General features: G+C 37.6%; 1 protein-coding gene and 1 long non-coding RNA gene across 2 annotated transcripts; one reads left to right on the forward strand and one right to left on the reverse strand.

Moving 5' to 3' along the window:
• The first annotated feature begins 1019 nt into the window (after positions 1–1019).
• On the forward strand, positions 1020–14898 carry LOC149818592 (uncharacterized). The gene is made up of 3 exons (XR_016427425.1): positions 1020–1101; positions 14278–14335; positions 14438–14898. It is a non-coding gene; the product is annotated as an uncharacterized LOC149818592 (long non-coding RNA).
• Positions 14899–22770: 7872 nt separating this feature from the next.
• Positions 22771–25257, reverse strand: LOC149818593 (MLP-like protein 423). Its single transcript, XM_089985152.1, has 2 exons — positions 25032–25257; positions 22771–23240 (listed from the first exon to the last, which is right to left on the reverse strand). The coding sequence occupies exons 1-2, from the start codon at positions 25210–25212 to the stop codon at positions 22945–22947; spliced, it is 477 nt and encodes a 158-aa protein (XP_089841278.1). The 5' UTR covers positions 25213–25257; the 3' UTR covers positions 22771–22944.

A 25257-nucleotide genomic window follows, 5' to 3' on the forward strand; every position in this document is an offset into this window, starting at 1 on the left:
CAAGTGCAGCATACTCGTGTCTATGATGGTACCCCTCTTCACAGATACTTAGTGCTTCTAGGTGCTACCATATACACACATTCCCTATTGAATGTGTGTGTGTCTGTCTCTCGAGAGAACTCCTTGCCATATCACAAGAGCTATATTTGTGATCCAAAACCATTAAGTATCATTTTTGAGAAAGGGCAATTGAGATTTAAGTTTGAATACCCAAGAATTCTAGGTGCCAGTCCAGACTGTTATAGTTTATTAATGTCTGATGCGTTTTGTCCTGAACTTCAAATGTTTTTTTCTTGAGTTTTCAGTTTATGTGGTTTTGATTGAATGCCTAACTGTACATTTTTTTCTCACTTGCAGCAAACTCTTGATCATATCCATGTATTCTGTGCCAGTTTCTTGTGGTTCCCCTTATTTTCTGTTGTCAGCTTTGGAGAGCTATAACAGCAGTTCTTGATCATATCCATGTTGCATGCATAATGCATAGTAGTTATGTATTCGTCTAATCTTTAATTAATACAAACTTCTCAGAGGTCTCATCCATATAGCCCCTATGTGATGCCATTCATAAATGGAACTGCTGAATCTTCTGTGAATATTTTCTGAAAAACAAATGTTGGTCACAAGAATTATCACCATCTTTTGAAATTTCACTATTAACATTTGAATTAAAACAATAAAGGCCATCAATTTCATTTTCCTGATGTCTTGGCATAAACTGAAAGGGAAGTCGTATGTTCAGAACGGAGGTGGTCTTGAATTAGATGGTACGTCCACTGAAGGCAAGCAAAAGAGACCTTTCAAGACTTCCGAAGGAAGCTTAGGCAGTCTGAATACCCTAACAGGCAAAGGCAGCGATGTTGCCAAAGCATCTGGAGCATTGGCAGGGGGCATTCACAGAGGTAAAATTATCTGTGATTTTGATATTCCATGCTTTTAGATTCAGTTTGACATGTTGGCATTGCCTCCATAACTTTATTCATTTGGTCTGCAGCTGTGAGAGTGGAGGTGAAGGCTCTTTTACTGAAGGAATTGATGCAAATTCTGAAAATGTATGCATTTTTAATGCTTGCAATCTGATGCTACTAATCAGATGCTCAAAGGGTGAGGAATCTGTTGCTGATCATACTTCTTCTCATCCTTCCTTTTGTTGGTTCTCTGTTTGATTCATTTCTTTCATTATACTTCTATTTAGGTGCTTGCTTTTTCATTCTTTCTGGTGAATTTACCATTGAATCTTCCTTTTTTTTCTTTCGTTCCTGTGAATCAATTTTATATTCTGTAAAAATCAACCGTTTGGCTTCTTATCATCAATCTCCATGCTCTTTTCTTATTGCAAGTTTATTGTTTGCAAGATTCCGGTTTTGATTTTTTTTATTTTTTTTTGCTATTTAGTCCCTTTATTTCTTCTTATGTTTGTCAAGAATCCCAAGATAGTATTCTGATAATTTCATCTGTCTGATATTTATAGGTTGCTTTGCTTTCTTTTTTATTATTGTCAATTTCTTTTCATAGTTTCTGGTATCAATTTCTGGTTATCTATTATCCCTTGCATGTCCCAGATGGTTGAGTTGGTGCACGTTTCTTGTTTGTTGAATTGGTGTTCTTGCATATAGGAAGAGTGCTCTGTAACTCCTGTGGAGTGTATGCATCTTCCATATTTTTCATGTTAGTGCTAGACTGATAATCAAATGGTTATGCTTCTTTAACTAATTCTACAATTTTTATGTTTTTCTAATCTGATACTGCATTTCTATTCCAAGGCATATCCATGCATTGGGATGATTCCATGGTTTTCTTTGTGCAGTGCAGTAACCAATGTATGTTTTACTTCCAAGAGTGGTCGTGTTAGAGTTCTATTTTCTACATGATTATTGATGCCTGTTGAGTATCCATGGTTTTCCTGCCCAGTTTTTCATGAGTTTTTAAACTAGCTGTATTTTTTTTGGTAGGGGGTTTCTTTGACCTGTAGTTCATTTGGTGCATTTTAAGTAAACTTCCTGGCTCTGCTTCACATTGCCTAATTGGTGGTCAATCCATTTATGGGATAAACCGTGGCTTTTGAGCATTTCATGGGAGGTGTAGAAGATGATGAACCACCCTTGAAACGTGTAAAGTCATCCCGAGGAGAAGTGAGGAGCATACCAAAGGACTTGTCTCTGATAGAGCCTGGTAGCTCTTTTGGAGATACAATGGCAAAATCTGTACCTTCTATAGGGGATGAGACAGTCGGTTCTAAGGGTATTATCAAAAAGGTGAAATTCTTGAGGATAATAACAAAGGCTCTTTATTCCTTGGGTTATGAGAAAAGTGGTGCCCTTTTGGAAGAAGAATCAGGGATACCCCTGCATTCTGTTAAAATAGAGCATGTGTATGGTTCTGGATCCAGATCCATACGCACGATGTTGTTCACGATGCTGTTAACGTGTGTGGGTTTTCATTAATGGCATTTATGTAATATAGCCCCATTGTAACTTGTTTTATATATATGATGATTAGGGCTCGGTGGCTATGTGAAATCAATCTTTAACAGCCCCAGCCATTGCGTAGCTCTCTCTCCATCTCTCCCTCTTCTCTATTTTCGTTTCTCTGTGCAGGATATCGAACTCTGCAGGATATCGAACTCGGCAATGGCTCCTCAGCACATCTAATATGGTATCAGAGCGGCGAACGTGACTGGGCGTGATCAGACGTGCATCTATGCTATCGCTGGAACTGTTCCATCTTTCTTCAGACCTGTAACTCGGATATAACTTGTTGGGTTGTTGATTTCTGACTCGTGAATCTGGAATCTTTCCTTCTTTGTTTTATTCTGCTCATTGGGTCGTCATTTCCTGCATCGAAAATCTGGTTCTTGGGTCGTTACTTCTTGTATCGTGAATCTGACCATTATTTGTGTCATGGTCATTATTTCTTTCCTTTATTTACTCTTGATCTTGTTCCTCGCAAACCATGACAACAGGTTCGACTTCCTCACTGTCGAGTCACCGACGATCAAGATCTTGAACAGGTAGTTCTCCTCCTCGTCTGCCTCTATCCTTACTTGCCTCTCTACACCTTCATCCTTACTTGTCTTCCTCTTATTATTATTTTTGTGTTTTTCTGTAGTGAATCAGGCCGTGAATCTGCCTTCTTCTTTCTTTATTTCCTGTGTCATAAATCTGGTCTCTTCCTTAAATATCTTGAATGTCTTGAATCTGCTTATTCTTTGTGTCATAAATCTTATTTTGATTAATTGTTCTTAAATTTGTTTATTTGTTGTTCCATTGATATGGATTCCTACTCGACTTATTCTAGTCCCTCTGCTAATTTTTTAAATCAGTTCGTTATAGAAAAACTTACCCATACTAATTTCTTGACATGGAAGAGACAAATACTTCCATTCATACTGAGTCAGGATCTCGATGAACATTTGGATGGTTCTGTTCCTGTGCCACCACGACTTATTTTGCAGGAAACCAAGAATGAGAAGGTTGACACAGTTACCACATCTGTTAAAAATCCAGAATATACAGCCTGGAGAAAGCGGGATCAGTCCTTGGTTGCTTATATTACATCAACACTCTCTCAAGAAGTGTTGGCTACTCTTTTCAGATGATTGCACTGCGGCAGATCTATGGAGTAAGCTATCTCAGACATACTCTCAGATATCAGAAGCTTGTGTCATGTATTTAAAAAATGAGTTTCAAAATTTGAAGAAAGGCTCAATGACAGTTATGGAATATGTAGGCTGCATGAAGAGTATTACTGACCAATTGGCTATTATTGGAAGCGTTATTTCAGATAAAGATAAAGTACAACAACTTCTTAATGGATTGGGTCTTGATTTTGACATGTTTACTACAGCTTTGTCTTATCTTTCCTGCTTGCCCAACTTTGATGATCTTCAGGCGAAACTTCTTCAGCATGAGATGATTATGAAACAACAGGCGAAAGGAAATGAATCAGCTCGTTCTCACTCAGTTTTGGCTATGGACACTTCTGTAGGTTTTGGATGAGGGAATGGAGGAAATCAAGGAGGCAGAGGTCAAGGACGTTTTGGGCAAGGAGGTCATGGTATCTTGCCTACACCTAATATTTTGGGTGCTTTTAATGCGGAAAATCAGAGGAGAGTGCCCACTTGCTTCCTATGTAACAAAAGAGGATATGTGAAAGCTGATTGCTGGTTTAATTTGCAGAACAGAGGAAAAATAAACAAAATTGAGAATAAGTCAGTCACCGCTGTGGACACGAAAGCGTCATCTGCAGATGTGCAACAACTTTTACTATCCGCATTATCACAGATGACGATCAAGCAAAATGAACAAGGTGAATGGTATGTTAACTCTGGTGCTGCCACACATGTCACGGGTAATGCAGGTAAGTTATCTCACTTATTGCCTTATCTTGAAAGAGGTAATATAGTTACGGGAGATGGAACTTCTCACTCTATTAGTCACACCAGCAGTGCACATATTCCTATGTCAAAGTCCTCACTTCACTTGTCCAATGTCCTTCTTGCTCCTAATATTAAAAAGAACATTGTCTTTGTAGCTAAACTTATTGACGATATGAATTCTTCAGTCGAATTTACTCCCTCCTCTGTTTATGTTAAGGATCTACGAACGAAGGAGATATTCGCTGAGGGGGAGCGACAAAGAAATATGTACGTCTTCAAGGAGATTTCCTCAATTCCAGTTCTCCAGTTGGAGCCGTCCAAGCATTCTTCAGTCTCTTCGCCTTCACAGTCTTTGTCCTTCAGTCCATTGAAAGTTTTTGATCCGTCTCATTGTAATAAATTAAATATTTGGCACGATCACTTGGGACATTGTAGTCGAGGTTTCATTGAAAATCTTGTATCTGATGGTCTTCTTCCAAAGTCTAGTTTATGTTCCCCTTTCGAGAATAAAAAATGTTTATCTTGTGAACTCTGCAAAAGTCATGTTCTTTCTTTTCATACTATTAATAAAAGAGCTTCAAAGCTATTTGATATTATTTGTTCTGATGTTTACGGACCAGCCCCTATTCCTTCTCTCTCTGGCAGTCGTTACTATATTATATTTATTTATTTTTATTCCCGCTATACTTGGATATATTTCTTGAAATATAAGCATGAAGTTTTCCAAATATTTCGGAAATTCCATTCGATGGTCAAAACAAAGTTCTTCTGTGATATTGTGCATTTACAATGTGATGGTGGAGGAGAGTATTCATCGAACGAGTTTATTGCATTTATTCGGGATAAAGGAATAAGTCGACAGGTTTCTTGCCCTCATACCCCTCAACAAAATGGGGTTGCGGAGAGGAAACATCGGCATATTGTTGAAAGCGTGATGAGTATGTTACATGACAGCAAGGTGCCTATTAGTCTCTGGACAGAAGCTTTTCACACATCTGTTCATGTCATAAATCATCTTCCTATGGCTCTTCTGAATCATAAATCTTTGTATTATACTTTGTTTGGGCAACATCCCTCTTATGATGAAATCCATGTTTTTGGTTGTGTATGTTATGTGCATATTGATTCATCCTTGCGAAAAAAGTTTCAGGACAAGGCCGCTAAGTGCAGATTTGTTGGGTATGCGGATGAATACAAAGGCTATCAATGCTATGACTCTAATACAAAACGTATTAGGACCTCCAGGAATATTGTTTTTGATGAGCAGAATTTTCAAATCAATGACTACGAACAGTTGCCATGTCGAGAAATAGAGGTATATGATCCATGGATGAGCGCGAACCTTTTTGCCAATACAGGAGAGACACGTCAGGTGGCTTACGCTTCTCTGGACAGATTTACACTAGAAGGGACAGAAATACAGGGCCGAGGGATGTGGAAGTCATCTCTAGTGATCCGACTCCAAGGCCGTCACGCATCAGACATCCTATTCAGCGATGGGTAAGTTATGAGACCTTTTCCCTTGATTTTCAGTTGTTTATGTCTCAACTGACAAAGCAGAATGAACCCACTTGTTTTAATCAAGCTCTTCAATCCCGTCATTGGATTGAGGCTATGAATGAAGAAATGGAAGCCCTTCATGAGTGCCAAACTTGGGAAATAGTACCTCGACCAGAAGGAAAGAATGTAGTTGGCTCAAAATGGGTTTATAAAATAAAATATAAGCCCGAAGGAAGTATTGATAGATATAAGGCACGACTTGTTGCTCGGGGATTCACGCAACAATATGGTGAAGATTACGCTAAAATATTTAGTCTGGTAGTCAAAATGGGCACAATTTGTATCATCATATCCTTAGCAGTCGACCGAGGATGGAAGCTTAGCCAGATGGATGTTAAAAATGCATTCTTGCATGAGGTTTTAAAGGAGGAAGTATATATGGAAAAACCTCCTGGGTATGTTGAGAAAGATCCTACTGCCTGGGTGTGCAAGCTAAGGAAATCTCTATATAGGTTGAAACAGGCGTCTTGCTCTTGGTTTGAAAGTTTTTCCATGCAAATTCAAGGCTATGCTTTTAAAAGATGCTCTTTGGACCACTCGCTCTTTATTCACCAGAAGTCGGACATCGTTATACTTCTTCTCATATATGTTGATGATATTGTGATCACTGGGAGTTCAGACAATCATGTGTAAGAAGTGAAACGGTTTTTGATGAAAACTTTCAAGATGAAAGATTTAGGGGATTTGAGGTATTTCCTTGGTGTGGAGGTTGACAGACAAAAAGACACATTGACACTCATGCAACAGAAGTACACTCTTGATCTTCTGGAAAGGGCCGGGATGACGAATTGCAAACCAGTCACCACTCCGAGTGTATTACATAAAAGGCTGAGCTCTGAAGATGGTCAGCTTTGTGTCAACCCTACAACATATAGAAGTCTTGTAGGAATGCTGCAGTATTTGACTTTTACCAGACCTGATATAGTTTATGTTGTCAATCAGGTATCTCAGTTTATGCATGCTCCAACGAAGGGTCATATGGAAACCGTGAAACGTATTCTACGATATTTAAAAGGAACTATAGGAGACAGACTTGTTTATCGCAAGAACGATAACCTACATCAAGGACATGAACTCGTCACTTATATAGACGCAGATTAGGCAGGGGATCCAGATGAGAGACGATCCGTTTCTGGATATTGTGTATACATTGGACACAATTTAGTGTCCTGGAGCAGTAGAAAGCAAAAAGCAGTGACACGATCGAGTACAGAATCATAATACAGGTCGATGGCTGCAGGCACGACAGAAGTTACATGGGTTAGACACTTATTAAGTGATCTTGGGGAGACAATTATTCGAGCATCTCTTCTATGCAACAATCAAAGCGCAATAAATATTGCATGTAACCCCATTCAGCATAGCAGAACGAAGCATATTGAGATTGATCAACATTTTATACGGTAGAAAGTCGAGATGAAAGAGATAGAACTACGTCATGTTCGAAGAGAAGATCAAGTGGCAGACTTGTTTACCAAGGGGTTAATAGGACATCAATTATGGTTGTTGAAAAGCAAGTTGTACATGCTCCAAGATCATGTACAACTTGAGGGAGGGTGTTAAAATAGAGCATGCACGATGTTGTTCACGATGTTGTTAATGTGCGTGGGTTTAATGTGTGTGGGTTTTCATTAATGGCATTTATGTAATATAGCCCCATTGTAACTTGTTTTATATATATGATGATTAGGGCTCGGTGGCTGTGTGAAATCAATCTTTAGCAGCCCCAACCATTGCACAGCTCTCTCTCTGTCTCTCCCTCTTCTCTATTTTCGTTTCTCTGTGCAGGATATCGAACTCTGCAGGATATCAAACTTGGAAATGGCTCCTCAGCACATCTAATACATTCATCCATGGTAAACTTGTTTAGGAGGCAGATTCTTGATGGGAATTGGGATGAGAGTGTGGCCTCACTGGGAGAAATTCGGGAATTGGTAAATAACATATTGAAGTCTGCATCCTTTTTGACATTGGAGCAGAATTTGTTTGAACTTCTTGGAAAGGGAAGAGTTCTTGATGCATTGAAGACATTGAGATTGGAGATTGCACCTCTGCATATAAACATGGGCAAGAGTGCATGAGCTTGCAGGCTGTATTGTTTCTCCTTCTCAATGTGAGGTACTTGCTCTTAGAGACTAAGATCCCTGTTAAAATGTATCTAATATATATATATATATATATATATATATATATATATATATATATACATATATATTAGATATATACATATTGTATATTACATTAATACCCGATAGGGGTATTTCTGTAATTTCACATAGTTGTTTTAGAAAACAACTATTTTTCTTTTTTTCCAAATGTAATTATTTATTTTTTGTTTTTTTAATTTCCTTTTTTTCGGTTTTTGAGGACCTAAAGGGGCTCCAACATAGAGTCGTTGGAGCCCCCAACGGTCACAAATGTGACCGTTGGGGGCTCCCAACAACTCCATGGGAGCCCCCTTTTGGCTCTCCTTTTGAGGCCCTTTGGCCCTCCTTTTTCCTCCTCTTCCTCTTGTATAAATAGGGGTGAACCCCTTGTGTATTATCATTCTTGAGAGCTTTCCTCTCTTCTCAATAAGAGGCTCTTTATATTGTTGCCTTCTTAAAGGCTTGTGCTTGTATTATCCCTTTGTGGATTTGTGATATTGTCTCTTTTATTCATTGTTGTAAGTGCTTGTATGCACTCTTTATATTTCCGCAATATCTCGTTACATGGTATCAGAGCCACTCGATTCTTGAAGGAAAGGTGTGGTTCGTGTTTTTCATATCTAGTAGATATCTTCTCACTTCTTGGCAACATCATGGAGACAAAGATTGACCTTTCTTTCAAGCTCAATGGAAAGAATTATATGATGTGGGCATCGGCAATGGAAAATAATCTCAAAGGGAAGAAGCTTTGGGGTTTTGTCATGGGTTCCATTCCAGAACCCAAGCTTATGCTCACGAAGATCGAAGAAGGTCAAGAAAAGGCTCTTGAAGGAGATGCTCGCTTCAAGGCCATTGAAAGTCATCAAAAGGAAGTGGAAGATTGGGAAAGCAATCACGCAAAAATCCTTGCGTGGTTTATGAATAATGTGGAGCTTAAGGTATGTGCTAATATAGCTAAATTTCGTAGAGCCAATGAGGCTTGGTCCTTTATGAAGGGTATGTATACCCAAAAGGATCTTGCAAAAGCATATTTCTTGCAAGAAAAGATTAGAACCACCAAGCAAGGTGATTCTAGCATTCAAGACTATTATAGTGCTTTAAACCCACTATGGGATGAATTGGCTCTCTTAGAGCCAAAATGGGTTTCTATGGAAGATATTGATTTAAGGCAAAAACAAATGGAACAAGAGCGATTGTTTCAATTTCTTTTTGGGCTACGTCCCGAATTTGAGCAAGTGAGATCTTCACTTCTCCATAGATCTATTTTTCCTCCTATTGAGGATGCTATTGCCGAAATCACTCAAGAGGAGACAAGGCTTGGCATGAGTAAGCATGTTGATGAAGTCCTTGCGGTATCCAAACCGGGTAATAATGTTAGAACCTATAAGCCTCCTTATTTTGGGAAACAAGGAAACTACAATGGAGGAAGAAAAATGATTGTTTGTCATTATTGCAATGAGTCGGGTCACATTAGACCCGCTTGTCCTAAGCTTATTGGAACCTTCAAGCCTAAAGTGGCTTCTCTTGAGGAAACCACCGCCAAAGAAGATGAAGGCAAGAACAATGACATCAAAGAAACTCTTGGACAAATATCTATGGCTCTCCAACAAATGCTAAAAGTTTCTTCTTCCACATCGGGTGCGGCTATTGCTTCATCATCTTCACCCGGTACGTATTCTTGGATCCTTGACTCCGGAGCTTCTTTTCATATGACCCCTCATGAAAATGCACTTATTGATGTTTGCACTAATTCAAAGGACTCTTGTGTCTCTACGGCCGATGGAACCTTTTTAAAAATTTCAAGTATTGGCACTTTTAAAGATTCACAAAAATTTTGTGTTCCAAAAGTAAGAGTTGTTCCTAAACTAAATTTAAACCTATTTTCGGTTTCTCAAATTGCCGACCATGGATGTGAAATATCTTTCTCATCTAATGGTTGCTTTGTGCAGGATCTCCGGTCCGGGAAGCGGATTGGGCAAGGCCATAGAAAGAGAGACCTCTATTATATGGACCATCTTGATCTCCCTACAAACTTTTTTTGTTCTTATGTCCAAGAAAAAAACATGGAAACTTGGCATAAAAGACTTGGTCATCCAAGTTATTCCAAAATGTATCTCTTTCCTTTTGGAAACAAATTTTGTAAGGAAAAAGAAATTAATTGCAAAGATTGCATTTTTGAAAAAATGAAGTTTATTCCATTTCCAACTAGAACTTTTCTTTCATGAAGGCCTTTTGAATTGGTGCATTCGGATGTTTGGGGGCCTTCTCCGGTTATGTCTAAAGGAGGTTATTCATATTATGTTACGTTTATTGATGATTTTACTCGGTATGTTTGGATTTATTTCCTTAGTCATAAATCGGAAGTATTTACTTTCTTTAAAGATTTTCATAAAAAGGTTCAAAATCAATTTCAAAGTAACATATCTATTTTAAGATCCGATTCCGGTGGCGAATACTTATCTCACGAATTCCAAAACTATTTAACCCAAAATGGCATTTGCCATCAAAAGTCATGTCCTAGGACTCCACAACAAAATGGCCTAGCGGAAAGGAAACATAGGCACATTGTTGAAACCGCTAGAACATTACTTATTTCTAAGAATATTCCAAAGAAGTTTTGGGCCGAAGCCGTCTTAACCTCAACCTATCTAATCAATAGAATGCCCTCTTCTAAATTAAAAAATGCTTCTCCCTATGAAAAACTCTTTAAATTTTCACCCGATTTCAATCGTCTTCGTATTTTTTGTTGCAAATGTTTTGTCCTATCACACAAAAGGGATAAGTTATCTCCAAAAGCAATTGAATGTGTTTTTCTAGGATATGGAGAAAATAAAAAAGGGTATAGATGTTATGATTTTAAGAATGATAAATTGTATATTTCAAAAGATGTAACATTTCTAGAAGAAGAAAACGGTTTTGATAAACTAGAAGAAACAAATGAAATTGACTATATATTCTTATATGATCTTATTGATGACATACAAGAAGATTTTCTTGAAAACATTGATGATTCTCGTGAGGTATCCCGTCTTGACATAACACCGTCAAATGATAGTGATTCTAATATAAATGTTCATGATAGCGATACCAGTATAAATGTTTACTCAAGAAGAAATCAAGAAAATCATATTAGTGCCCTTGAAAAATATTCTCAAATTTCTGAGGAACCACAAGTTAGGCATTCTTCTAGAATATCAATACCCCCAAATAGGTTTGTATCCTATGATTCCTTAACTCCCAACTATCGGGCATGTTTAATAACCTTACACTCTTATTTTGAACCGGCACACTATAATCAAGCTAAATCTATACCTCATTGGGTTGAAGCAATGCAAGTTGAACTTAATGCGCTAAAAAAGGCCAATACTTGGGAAATAGTTAATCTACCCTCACACAAAAAACCTATTGGTTGTCGCTGGGTCTTTAAAGTTAAAACTAAAAGCGATGGCTCTTTAGAACGATATAAAGCTAGATTAGTTGCTAAGGGATACTCCCAAGAATATGGCATTGATTACGAAGAAACATTCGCTCCCGTAGCTCGAATGACCAGTGTTAGGACTTTAATAGCTGTTGCATCAACCAAAAAGTGGCCTATTTATCAACTTGACGTAAAAAATGCCTTTTTAAATGGAAGTTTAAGTGAAGAAGTTTATATGGATCCACCACCCGGAATAAATATTAAGCAAGGTCAAACTCTTCGGCTTTTGAAGGCATTATATGGCCTTAAACAAGCTCCTAAGGCTTGGTATGATCGTTTCAGTGATATCATGATAAAGTTAGGATTTCACTCTTGTTATACTGACACTGCTCTTTTTGTTAAAAATGCAGGTTCTAGTATCGTAATTTTGTTGCTTTATGTTGATGATATGATTATCACTGGGAATGATCAAAGTAGTATTGTTAATGTTAAAAATATGTTAAAAGATAATTTTGATATGTCTGATTTAGGTTTTCTCAAATATTTTCTTGGAATTGAGGTTGCATATTCTCCTAGAGGATATATTTTGTCACAGATGAAGCTTGCTGCAGATATATGCTCTAAGTCTGGGATTTCTGATGATAAGAAGGTAGAGACTCCCGAGGTTATTAATGCCAAATTGCGATTAGAGGATGGGGTTCTTCTGGAAGATCCCACACCTTACAGACAACTCATTGGGTCTCTTACCTATTTGACCATCACCAGACCAGACATCACTCATGCGGTTCACTCCGTCAGTCAATTTCAGCATGCTCCTACAACTGTGCATATGAGTGTTGTTCTCCGGATCATCCGCTACATTCGGAATACCATCAATAAAGGGCGATTTCTATCCTCCTCTTCTTCCTTGAATCTTCTTGCTTATACTGATGCAGATTGGGGAGGTAATCCCAATGATCGAGTCTCAACTACTGGTTTTTGTGTCTTTTTAGGGGACTCGTTTATTGCCTGGCGATGCAAGAAGCAGCAGAAAGTTTCACTATCATCCACTGAAGCTGAGTATCGGGCAATGACTACTACGACAATGGAACTTGTATGGCTTCGCAGTTTACTTAAAGACATGGGAGTTGATATTACTGAAGCTTCAAAGCTATGTTGCGACAACAAGAGTGCCATCTATATTGCGAGCAATCATACTTTTCATGAACGTACAAAACATATCGAAATGGATTGCCACTATGTTCGTGATGAATTCTTATGAGGAACTATTGCTCTGCCATATGTCACTTCAGAATATCAGTTGGCGGACTTCTTCACTAAAGCCCTTCCGGCTCCTCGCTTCATGTTTCTTCTTGGCAAACTTTCCGTCATTCCCCCGTAAAGTTTGAGGGGGGGTGTTAAAATGTATCTAATATATATATATATATATATATATATATATATATATATATACATATATATTAGATATATACATATTGTATATTACATTAATACCCGATAGGGGTATTTCTGTAATTTCACATAGTTGTTTTAGAAAACAACTATTTTTCTTTTTTTCCAAATGTAATTATTTATTTTTTGTTTTTTTAATTTCCTTTTTTTCGGTTTTTGAGGACCTAAAGGGGCTCCAACATAGAGTCGTTGGAGCCCCCAACGGTCACAAATGTGACCGTTGGGGGCTCCCAACAACTCCATGGGAGCCCCCTTTTGGCTCTCCTTTTGAGGCCCTTTGGCCCTCCTTTTTCCTCCTCTTCCTCTTGTATAAATAGGGGTGAACCCCTTGTGTATTATCATTCTTGAGAGCTTTCCTCTCTTCTCAATAAGAGGCTCTTTATATTGTTGCCTTCTTAAAGGCTTGTGCTTGTATTATCCCTTTGTGGATTTGTGATATTGTCTCTTTTATTCATTGTTGTAAGTGCTTGTATGCACTCTTTATATTTCCGCAATATCTCGTTATAATCCCTTGTGTGGCAATCCACGATTGAGGCTTCTTGAGGAACTGCAAAAGTTGCTTCCTCCTGTTATGGTGCCCGAGAGGAGGTTAGAGCATCAGATGTTCTTGCTCGCCAAGATGTACATTGAATGCCTTCTTATCTTCTGTTGCACTCACTATTTAACATTTAATAAAATATTAGGTGCAAATGTGGGTTGGTTTAGGCAAAGCTGAAATACCAAAACAACTTCTTCCTCAGATTTGTATCCACTTGGATCATTCACTAGGGGCGGCCAACTGAGTTCATGTAACATCAAGTACTTGGGAAGCTTAGTATGCAGAATACTATGCCTTGTTTATGTTGTCCAAGTTCTTGGAATGGTTTTTCAGGTTGACATATAACAAATAATATGCTTTGAGATTATGCATAGATGAAAATGAATCTGACAATGCAAGATCAATCTAATCATATGTATCGGTTGGAACTCTACCCTGTTTCTACCTTTTCGAATTAATCAGTTTGAGACAATCATCCCAATCAAAGTCCCTGTTGAGTGTTTACTTTTTAAAAATGCTTTTAAGCTGGAAATAAAAACTGATAGCTTCCTAAGAAAATTTCAAACATGCAACCTTTGGTGGGGGGTGGGGATTGTGGGGTTTTGGCATGTGGTTTGAAAGGAGGTGCTATTAATATCTAGCTATCAATAAACACTCTGAAATGGAGATTTTATTGCTATCTCATAAATGCAGTCGCATGATCCACTGCAAATGTTTTAAGGTTTGCTTTATGTCAAATAAGTTTGGTTTTCTTTTAGCATATTTGATATCATAAGCATTTTTGCAGAATGTGAGGTTTCTTTCCAACTTTATCACAAGCTGGAATTATCATCAAAAGGAGCAAGGTCAGCTATTTAATTTGTGTTTACGGGCAAGCTATTCCATCATATCGTGCTTGTGATTGTGCATCTGAAGATGTTCTTTTAATTTTTTTTTTTCTGATGCAGACAGGGATTAGTGCCAAGGCCCAGAGATGTGTCGCTTGTGAGATCAAGACAGCTCGAACTTTTGGCTTGATGCCTTTTACAACAAATGGGGACTAAGCTGTTCGTTTTTTAAAAGAGCACCCGAGATCTTGGTGAGGATTATGACTCAGTATTATGGAGGAAGTTTTGTTTCTCGTTCTGAGCCAAAGGAGGAAGCGACCTGAACGACAATCGACTATGGACATGTCCTTGTTTTGAAATACCACTAATCAGTTTTGGACAGCTGAAACAAGTGTTCCTGACTAAGGTAACCAACGTTCTTGACCAAGTTGGTGTAGTTCCAATTTGCAGGCTGACTGTCCAATTTGCAGGCTGACTGCTATAACTGGTTTCCTTCTCTCTTATTCGTTCCTTCTTTGGTTGAGGCCATGGCTTTGCAATTGGAACCCCTTTACTCCATACCAACCATATTCTGGCATCCTTAGCCCATGCCATCTCTGAGATGTTTTCTTCTCCAGTTGCCTATGTTGTTTTGAGCAATATCATAATGCACTTTTGTAGCAACTTTATCAAGAAAGTGGGAAGAATGTCAGTATTAGACCTGTGGAACGTTTTTGTTTCCTGATAATGGTATGAGTTGTCCTTTCTTGAGTTTTTTGTCATAACTCTTAGAGTAAATGTTACTTCAAGCCTTAACACGGAATACATGTTTTTTTCATTTTGACTACCAAATCAATTAGCACACTGTCATATATATAACTTTAAACATTTATGTTATTACAATTAAAACTGATAATTACATCTAAGCACATTCCATTTGCAAACACTAGTGTTAACATGGTTAACCCACACAAACTGTAACAAATTTGCCGCATAGGCAAAATACCAAATACTTGTTGTGCGACACACAACACCAAGCGAACCACATGAACAGGGCTAGCTGGGAGTCCTCTCATAGTGGGAAAGTGCTACAGTACTTTATACAAAATGATAAACTTGTTGAAATACACTTCTGCACAAAAACGATAAAAACTACAATACAAATCGGTAACCTGATTGTTGAAAAAACACAAAATAATATACTAAAAATCCAAAACAAGGTTGGACAGCTGTGCTGGGCGTCTCTACAGGTCTACACGCTGTCCAAATCACAGCCACAATGTTTGCATGAAGATTGAGGCAGCCAATTTCAATAAAAATATTGAATTCTCTTGGAAACTCGATATGAAATGAAAATTTTGAAGGAAAGAGGGCTAAACGGAAGAGACCCATGCTATCATGGTTGACAAGGGCATCGTCAGTAGCCAGGCATGATTCTCAATGCTAAGAATTGGGCAGCAAAATGAGAAAACCAAAATAAATGAAAAATTGCAAGAAAAATACTAAAACAACAAAAAATCGCTAAATAAAAATAGATACAATGAATATGACATACCTCTGCACGCTACTACCTCTGCACGCTACTGAATGTGGAATCAAGTCCAACCTATTGGGCATGGATCCCAATGCTTCAGGGTGAATCATAGGCCAGAGTGTCAAGTTCTTCTGGGTCCCACCACATATCCAAATAAAAAGAAAAAAATATATAATAAGTTGCATGTAGGAGTTATGGTGAATTAGTAAAGCTGCAGACAGGGCATGATTCTTTTGATGACAAACAATCCTTGCCAAAGGGAAGAAAACCCATGGTGGGGTCCCACGACTATCCTGTCTTACATGGAGCATGGTATGGTTGTGGGCCCATAACCCAATGTAGGCATAAAATGGATCGGGAAGAGCCACTTACAGGATATGGCCATGGACGATCCGTACGACACTTCGGTGGAGGTGGGTGTGTTAAATTGTAATTTATAAGACAATGTATTTTCTATATATATTTTATATATATAAAAGAAGATACATATACATATATATTTCATATATGTATATGTATTCATCTACTTGTATATATAAAATATATATTTCTTTATTGTATTGGCTGTAGGGGTATTTTAGTCATTTCTACATTTTACGCATATTCATGTTTTTTAATATGATTGTAATTCCTCCTTTTTATTTTTGTAATTTTTTTCATTTCTTATTTTTGTTTTTTTTTATATAATGTTTTTGTACACAGTCAGTGGCTGACTATGTACAACAGTCAGCCATTGAGTGTGTACACAGTTTTAAAAATATAAACATTGGGTTGATTCCCAACGTCTCTAATAAGAGCTGTTGGGAATAGCCCAACATCTCTTAAGTTTGCTTATAAATAAGGGCTATGTGAGCCCATTGTATGTATGTATTAGAGTAAGGAGTTGTCTCCTTAAGCTTATAAACACTGTGCATTTATTGCACTTTCTTTGGTGTAAAGCTTATAAACATAGTGCATTTATTGCACTTCTTTTGTGGTGTAAAGCTTATAAATACTGTGCATTTATTTTGTGTATTGAGTATTTGAAGTATCAAGTTATTTGAAAACTTGATTGTTTGCAAAGATTCTTCACATGGTATCAGAGCAAGGTTGGAGAAAAAAAAGGATCGTGTGGATTCTCACTTTTTCGGGTGCTTCGAAAAGTGTGCCCTCGATTTTTTTGGTGATTGAAGTGGATTCACTTGTTCATCCAATATTTTAGAAGACTCTTCTATCAAGAAAGGTCTAAAAATCCTTTGTGGTACGTATTCTTTTTCATCATCTCTCCTCTCTAATGGGTGAAAAAGACTCGTTTTTCTCTCGACTTCAAACTCAATGGGTCCAACTATCACGTCTGGGCCAGAAACATGGAGGCTCATATTAAAGGAAAAGGGCTTTGGGGTTATGTTCAAGGCTCGATTCTCGAACCGGAGCCAAAGATAACCTTGATGGAGAAAGGAGAAATAAAAATCTTTGAAGGCGAAGAAAGAGTCAAGGCTCTTGAATACTACACCAAAAAGCATGAAAAATGGGAGATGAGGAATTTTAAAATCCTCTCATGGATTTTCTCATCCGTAGAAATAAGAATTAACGTCAATATTATCAAGTTTAAAAAGTCTTCTCAAGCGTGGGAGTACCTTGAGAAGATGTACACCTCTAGGGACCTGTCTCATAAATATTACCTCCAAAAGAGAGCTCTAACTCTTCGTCAAGGAGAGATGACTATAAGGGAGTATTTTGCCGAACTATCTTCTATTTGGGATGAGTTTGCTATGCTCGAACCTAAGTGGAGTGGAGAAGCCATAGAGCTTCGTTATAAACAATTGGAAGAAGATAGATTTTTTAATTTTTTGAATGGGCTTAGGCCTGAATTCGAACAAATCTGATCTTTTCTTTTATCCGCCTTCACTTCCCCCTCTCTTGAAGATGTAATTACTAAACTAAGTGGGGAAGAGACTCGTATGGGTATAAGCAAGAACAACCCAAGTGTTCTAGCTACACCTTCCTATAATGAAGAAAATGAAGGAGTTAATGCCGTCTCAAGACCGGGGAGCAACTTAAGGACCTACAAGCCTACTCACTTCAAGAATCAAAACTCAAGTGGTCAAGGAGGGAAGAAGGATTATAGCAAGCTTTTATGTCATTTTTGTAAGGAACCGGGGCATATCAAGCCTATTTGCCTAAAGTGGAAAAAGTTACTTGCCATGGCTACTACATCCCAACCTCAAAAGGAAGAGTGCTCGTCATCTTCAAATGGAGCTCTTTCATTGCAACAAATCGTGGATGCACTTCAACCTCTTTTAAAAGGGGCTATTTCCGGAGCCGCCATGTCAACCTCTTCTCCTCCCGATAAGACCTCTTGGCTTTTAAATTCGGGTGCTTCTTTTCACATGACCCCAAGTTTTAGTTCTTTTTCCGAATACTCAAAAAATCCCTCTTCATCTTTTGTTTCAACTGCGGATGAAACATCTCTTGAAGTAAAAAGAATAGGAAATTTTGAAAAACAAGGGTTCTTTATTCCAAAAATTAGATTTATACCCAAATTAAACTTAAATTTGCTTTCTGTTTCTCAACTCTCGGATCATGGGTGTGATATAAAGTTCTCATCTAACAAATGTTGGATACAGGATCGCCGGTCCGGGAGATTGATTGGGGAAGGCTCTAGGAAGGGCGATCTATACTATGTCGATTCTCTTCAAATTCCAAAGAACCTGTTTTGTAATGTTGTCCAACAAAAGGATATTAATGTGTGGCACAAGAGACTTGGACATCCAAATATTGCAAAAATTTCTCATTTACCTTTTGTTAAAAGTGATTTAACTTGTAATGACTATATTCTTGGGAAAATGAAAAAATTGCCTTTTTGTGAAAGATCTATGTTTACAACAAGACCTTTTGAAATTATCCATTCGGATGTATGGGGACCGGCACCCGTCCTATCAAAAGGAGGCTTTGCATATTATGTCATTTTTTTTTACGACTACACGAGATATTGTTGGATTTATTTTCTTAAACACAAATATGAAGTTTTCTCAATTTTTAAAACCTATCATATGATGATTAAAAATCAATTTAATGAGAATCTAAAAATTTTTAGAACTGACTCTGGTGGAGAATACCTTTCAAGTGAATTCAAAAATTATCTTGAAATTCATGGTATTCTTCACCAAAGATCTTGTCCCAAAACCCCTCAAAAAAATGGATTAGCCGAAAGGAAGCATAGACATATAATAGAGACAACTCGAACATTACTTGTTTCTCAAAACATCCCAAAAGGTTTTTGGGTTGAAGCGGCTTTAGCATCTGTCTATCTGATAAATCGGCTACCTTCTAAAAACTTGAACAATATCTCGCCTTTTGAAAAATTGTATACCAAAGAACCCGACTATAGTCGGTTGAGAATTTTTGGTTGCAAATGTTTTGTTTTTACTGACAAGAATGACAAGCTTTCGCTAAAAGCCATTGTCTGTGCTTTTCTTGGATATTCTGAAACCCAAAAAGGGTTTCGTTGTTATGATATTGAGAATGACAAGCTATATGTTTCCAGAAATGTGAGTTTTCTGGAAAATGTTAATGGTTTTGAAAGGAGTGAACCCTTTGAAGAAAACATGGATTACTCCTTTTTATTTGAAATGTTAGCACATGATGATGATAGTGATGACGATTTCATTCATAATGACGTCAATGATAAAGAAGATGGCTCTTCCCATCCACCTATCTCCCAACATAGAAGTGAAGGAACATTGAGAGATCCTATAACATATACCCATAGAGATAAAAACAGTTTTAGGAGTGCAATTGAAAAATTCAGTGAACCTAGTGGGTCCAATTCAACAAATGATGAAAACCTACGAAGAACTGAGAGAAGTAGAAAGATGCCTTCTAGGTTTATTTCATATGATTCGTTTACTCCTAAACATAGAGCTTGCCTTAGCGCCATTCATTCCTATATAGAACCCAAAAACTTCGAAGAAGCCAAAAAGAATGATGAATGACTGAAAACAATGGAATGTGAGCTTTCAGCTCTCAACAGGGCAAAGACTTGAGAGTTCCAAGATCTTCGTAAGGGTAAGAAAGCAATAGGGTGTAGATGGGTATTTAAGGTAAAAACTAAGAGCGATGGATCTCTTGAGAGATATAAGGCTCGATTAGTTGCAAAGAGATATAGTCAAGAATACGGGATTGACTATGAAGAAACTTTTGCCCCTATGACCTGAATGGTCACTGTCTGATGTCTCATTACCGTTGCCTCAATCAACAAATGGAACATCTATCAAATGGATGTTAAAAACGCCTTCTTAAATGGTGATCTGAATGAAGAGGTATATATGGATGCTCCACCAGGAATGGAGACTCCCAAAGGGAAAGTGTTTCGTCTTCGAAAAGCACTTTATGGTTTAAAACTAGCCCCTAAGGCTTGATATGATAGATTTAACTTCGTAATGTTAGAAAATGGTTTTTCTTCCTGTTTTACTGACATTGCCTTATTTGTTAGAAAAACCAATGCAGGGATTGTCATTCTGCTCTTATATGTGGATGATATGCTTATAACTGGAAGTGATTCTAAAGGGGTTAAAAGCATAAAATCAATTTTGAAGGATAGGTTTGAAATGTCTGATTTGGGATTTCTAACTTATTTTTTGGGTATTGAAGTAGCTTACTCTCATAGAGGGTATTTTTTATCTCAAACTAAGCTTGTCTCTGAGATTATTGACCGGACAGGTATTACAGATGATAAGGTTTGTGAAGCTCCTGCTATAGTAGGAGCCAAAATGAAGATTGATGATGGTATTCCTCTCTCTGATCTCACCCCCTAAAGACAGCTTGTGGGATCTTTGATATATCTGAGTATTACTAGACCAGATATCTCTCATGCAGTTCATACTGCAAGTCAGTTCCAACATGCACCAACATCAGTTCACATGAGTGTCATCTTGCGGATTGTGAGATACATAAAAGGCACACTAAACAAGGGAGTATTATTATCCTCTTCTTCTGAATTAAAATTAATTGCTTATACTGACTCTGACTGAGGAGGTAACCCAAATAACCGTCACTCTACCACTGGTTTTTGTGTGTTTTTAGGAAAGTCGCTGATTTCATGGAGATGTAAGAAGCAGCAAAAAGTGTCTCTATCCTCAACAGAAGCTGAATATCGTGTCATGACGACTACTATCATGGAAATTGTATGGATTCATCAGCTATTAGAAGACATGGGGATTTCAATATAAGGGCCCATCAAGTTATGCTATGATAACAAGAGTGCAATATACATTGCCAAAAATCATATTTTTCATGAGCGGACTAAACACATTGAGATGGACTGTCACTATGTTCGGGAAGCGTATCTAAAAGGAGTTATAGATCTTCCATATGTAACTTCAGAATATCAGTTGGCAGATTTCTTCACCAAAGCCTTGTGTGCTCCGCGGTTCAATTTCCTCCTTGGCAAACTTTCAGTCATCTTGCCCTAAGTTTGAGGGGGGGTGTTAAATTGTAATTTATAAGACAATGTATTTTCTATATATATTTTATATATATAAAAGAAGATACATATACATATATATATTTCATATATGTATATGTATTCATCTACTTGTATATATAAAATATATATTTCTTTATTGTATTGGCTGTAGGGGTATTTTAGTCATTTCTACATTTTACGCATATTCATGTTTTTTAATATGATTGTAATTCCTCCTTTTTATTTTTGTAATTTTTTTCATTTCTTATTTTTGTTTTTTTTTTATATGATGTTTTTGTACACAGTCAGTGGTTGACTGTGTACCACAGTTAGTCATTGACTGTGTACACAGTTTTAAAAATATAGACGTTAGGTTGATTCCCAACGTCTCTAATAAGAGCCCAACGTCTCTTAAGTTTGCTTATAAATAAGGGCTATGTGAGCCCATTGTATGTATGTATTAGAGTAAGGAGTTGTCTCCTTAAGCTTATAAACATTGTGCATTTATTGCACTTTCTTTTGTGTAAAGCTTATAAACACTGCATTTATTTTGTGTATTGAGTATTTGAAGTATCAAGTTATTTGAAAACTTGATTGTTTGCAAGGATTCTTCACAGGGTGGTCAGTGTTATCCTCAACCAATCGATGCCCTCAATGATTTCAGGCTAGAATGTCGAGAGGTGAGTAGGACTCTTGAACCTCATAAACGGTGAGAGACCGATAACATGTAGGTAGTACTCATCACACTACTACGGGTCTCCTATTTATAAGAAAATCTAGAGGAAATTCTATAATGGGTTCATAATGAGCATACATGGACAGTTATGAGGCCTCATAACTGGTTTGTAACTCTCAAAACCTAAGAGCCTCTCCCTTGTATGTCCCTTGATGTGCCCATATCAATATGGGTCACATTCAAGTTGAATCCAATCCGATCCAAAATCCAACATGCACACCTCTGAAAGTTACACACCCATGTTCCAGCGGGGTTTGATTTGGTGCCTTCATCTTAGTACTATCACAACCACCCTGCTGGCCACACAACTGATCCTTGTGGTGGTGGCAGGGTGTGGTTCTGTGTTCTAGGCTGAATACTTATAAAATGTTCAGCCCTTTTAATAAGGGGGCAATACATTGGGAGCCCCTTTCTAATAAGGGGGTCCCTTTTTTATAGGGGCCAGAACTAGAGCAGATCAAGTGATCTGCCAAATCACTTTTAGGAAAGTGATTTGGCATCCTCACAGTCCACAATGTACACAATTAAAGACCATGATGAAGAAATGGACGGTGAAGATGTCAAATCAGTTTCTTAAAGTGATTTGACAGGTCACCTGATCTAATTTCTGGCCTCGAACACCACATCTGCTCCTGCAGCAGACTGGTTTGTTTCAGCCTATTCCCCAAGCCTTTGAATTGCAAACCCCATATGAAACATGAAAAGATAAAATGTGCTAGCACACCAGAAAAGTTTCTTATTAATAATGCTTGAACATGGACACTGAAAATCTGAAAATCTTGCATTGATCAATTACAACAATGACACCAAATAGTCCAAAAGGCATAACTCTGCATCACCAAGGAACTCAATAGCCAAGAACACCTGATTATTACTAATAATCATTATTTAGGTTATCTAGCGACTCGCATGGGTTGTGATTTTTCTCACTCCTAATTTGTTGCTGCTACTGCAGTAGCCTGCAGGTGGTCATCCAATGCCTTGAAAGTGTTGATTGCAAACTCCTGGATTATGGTTGGCTCCCCAACCTCATCATTGGCCTTCTCATACTCAATATCCCACTTCACTTTACAAGAGTTGCCATCTTCACTAGGGACAACAGTTAGTGTGGCAGTGAAGACCTTGAAGAAGTTCAAGATATCTCCTTCAATGACTGTGTAGCCAACAGTCTTGTTTGCGTCATCTGCTAACACTACCTTTTCCTTGGCAAAAGTCACAATTGGAATCCCTATAAAGCAACAAACAGAAAACCAAAGATTAACACATCATCAGCCAAGACATTTTTCAGAAAAAAATCATGATCTTTTCTAGTTATGCAACAAATTTCATGATCTAACATAGGCATCTCTAGAAAGCAATAGAGGAAAATGCAACATAAAAATAGAATGTCTAATTGGATGAAAACATTATACATGATATATATTTCCTGAAGGATATCATGTCAAAAGAATCATGGTTGATCTGGGTCCAAACATGTTGGATTTGGATTGGATCATGATTGATCTGGGTCACACCTGACCTCTAGAGCAGTGCATCATTCAGATTCAGATCTCACCTAGATTTGAAGATGTGGGGGTGGATCATGATTCAGTTTTTGCATTACAATAGCTGATCCAATACTAAGTTGTTGTAAATGATGTTTTACTGGTGAAAATTTTTAGGGATCACATCTACTTTAGATCCGAATATAAATCAGATATAATCTCAGATTTGAATCCATCAAAGTCTGATTAGATAATTCCAAGTCCAAAATAAGCACTAAATTAAATTCAGATTTGGACCGGAGTTCCAATGGATCCTGATCTGGCATTCAACCTAGTTTCCACCGTAATAAGATCATCCAAAATTTGCATTGAAATTTTCAGTCTTGATTAAATGTCTCATGGTTTAATTAGAATGTCCACATTGGAATTCTCTATGAAGTTAGAATCTTCTTTTTTTTATGATGAAGGAAAATCCTCACTGAGAACCGGGTCAGTTATTGAGCTTGCCTTCCTGCAAGGTAAAACTCCAGGTTGAGGACACGACCACCCTGCCTTACATGACCCAACCATGATAAAGCAACAGCAGCCCCTATGCACCAGCCATATTTGATCTTGGGTCTTCAGCTTGACACAGGACCGCGCTGACCACATGGGTGACCACCATGGTAGTAACCCATGCAGTTGGAATCATTAAAGTCAAGAATAAGTAAATAATATCAAATAATAAATGAAGAATCTTGGCATTGGTCACCTAGCAAAATATGAAAATTTAGGAATTATGAAATGAATGTGTAAGTAGTTTAAAGGCTCCTAGAGTATATGGAAGCAATCATACTAATGGATAGTATGTTGCATAGTTGCAAATCCCATTCTCCGGAATATACCAGTGAGGAAAGTCTGGTGATCTTTGAAAATGTTACTTACTTTTGGGTAAATCAAGGGAAACTTTTGGTTTATATAAAAATTAAAATACAACAAATATATAAATCATGTAAAAAACTTTGGCAGAAGGTGCTCTTATTGAGTTAATATAGTTATAAAAGTATAATATTCTCAAAATAGGTAATATTAAAAAATCTCACATTTTTTGTATTATATTGACCTTTTAATATATTATTTCAAAATGTCGGCCATATTTGTAATTGGCCTGTGATTCACATAAGAAACTTCTAATATAGAGAAAGAGGAAGCGATAGGATCACAAAGAGGTATAAAAAGCCTCTTAACTTCACACTACAAGAAATATATAGGAGGATTAATGATACCAATGTTGGGGTCTTAATCGAAACTTGGGTCGGACCTCGGTCTGGTATAAAATTTCACAAACTCTACCGGGTTCATGTATTAACCGGACCTTCAGTCTGGACCCAAGTCTTAATCGGGTCTTCTTATTTATCACCATACCCGTGGATCCTATAGGGTTTGGTTTGGATCGGGTCACAGTAAACCCGACCCATTGACACCCCTACTTCTAAGTATGATAGCAAGGGCTTGATGATGGCAATGTTAATAACTCATAGATAAAGTTTAATTACCTTCACCATATTTTATCTCACGTACGGTGCCCACTGACTTGCCATCCCCTTCAACAATGGTGATGCTCTTGTATTGCTCAGGGAAGGCCTTGGGGAAGAGCTCAGATGATTCAACAATGGCTTGCCAGTACTTATCAGCAGAAGTCTTGAGCTCAACCTCAGTTTTCAGAATTGCAACCATTTCTTCAGCTTTGTTGCTTCCCCTCACCGAAGTAATGCAAAAGGT

Source organism: Nuphar pumila, chromosome 13, assembly GCF_984573655.1.
Source record: "Nuphar pumila chromosome 13, dmNupPumi1.hap1.1, whole genome shotgun sequence".
Taxonomy (NCBI): domain Eukaryota; kingdom Viridiplantae; phylum Streptophyta; class Magnoliopsida; order Nymphaeales; family Nymphaeaceae; genus Nuphar; species Nuphar pumila.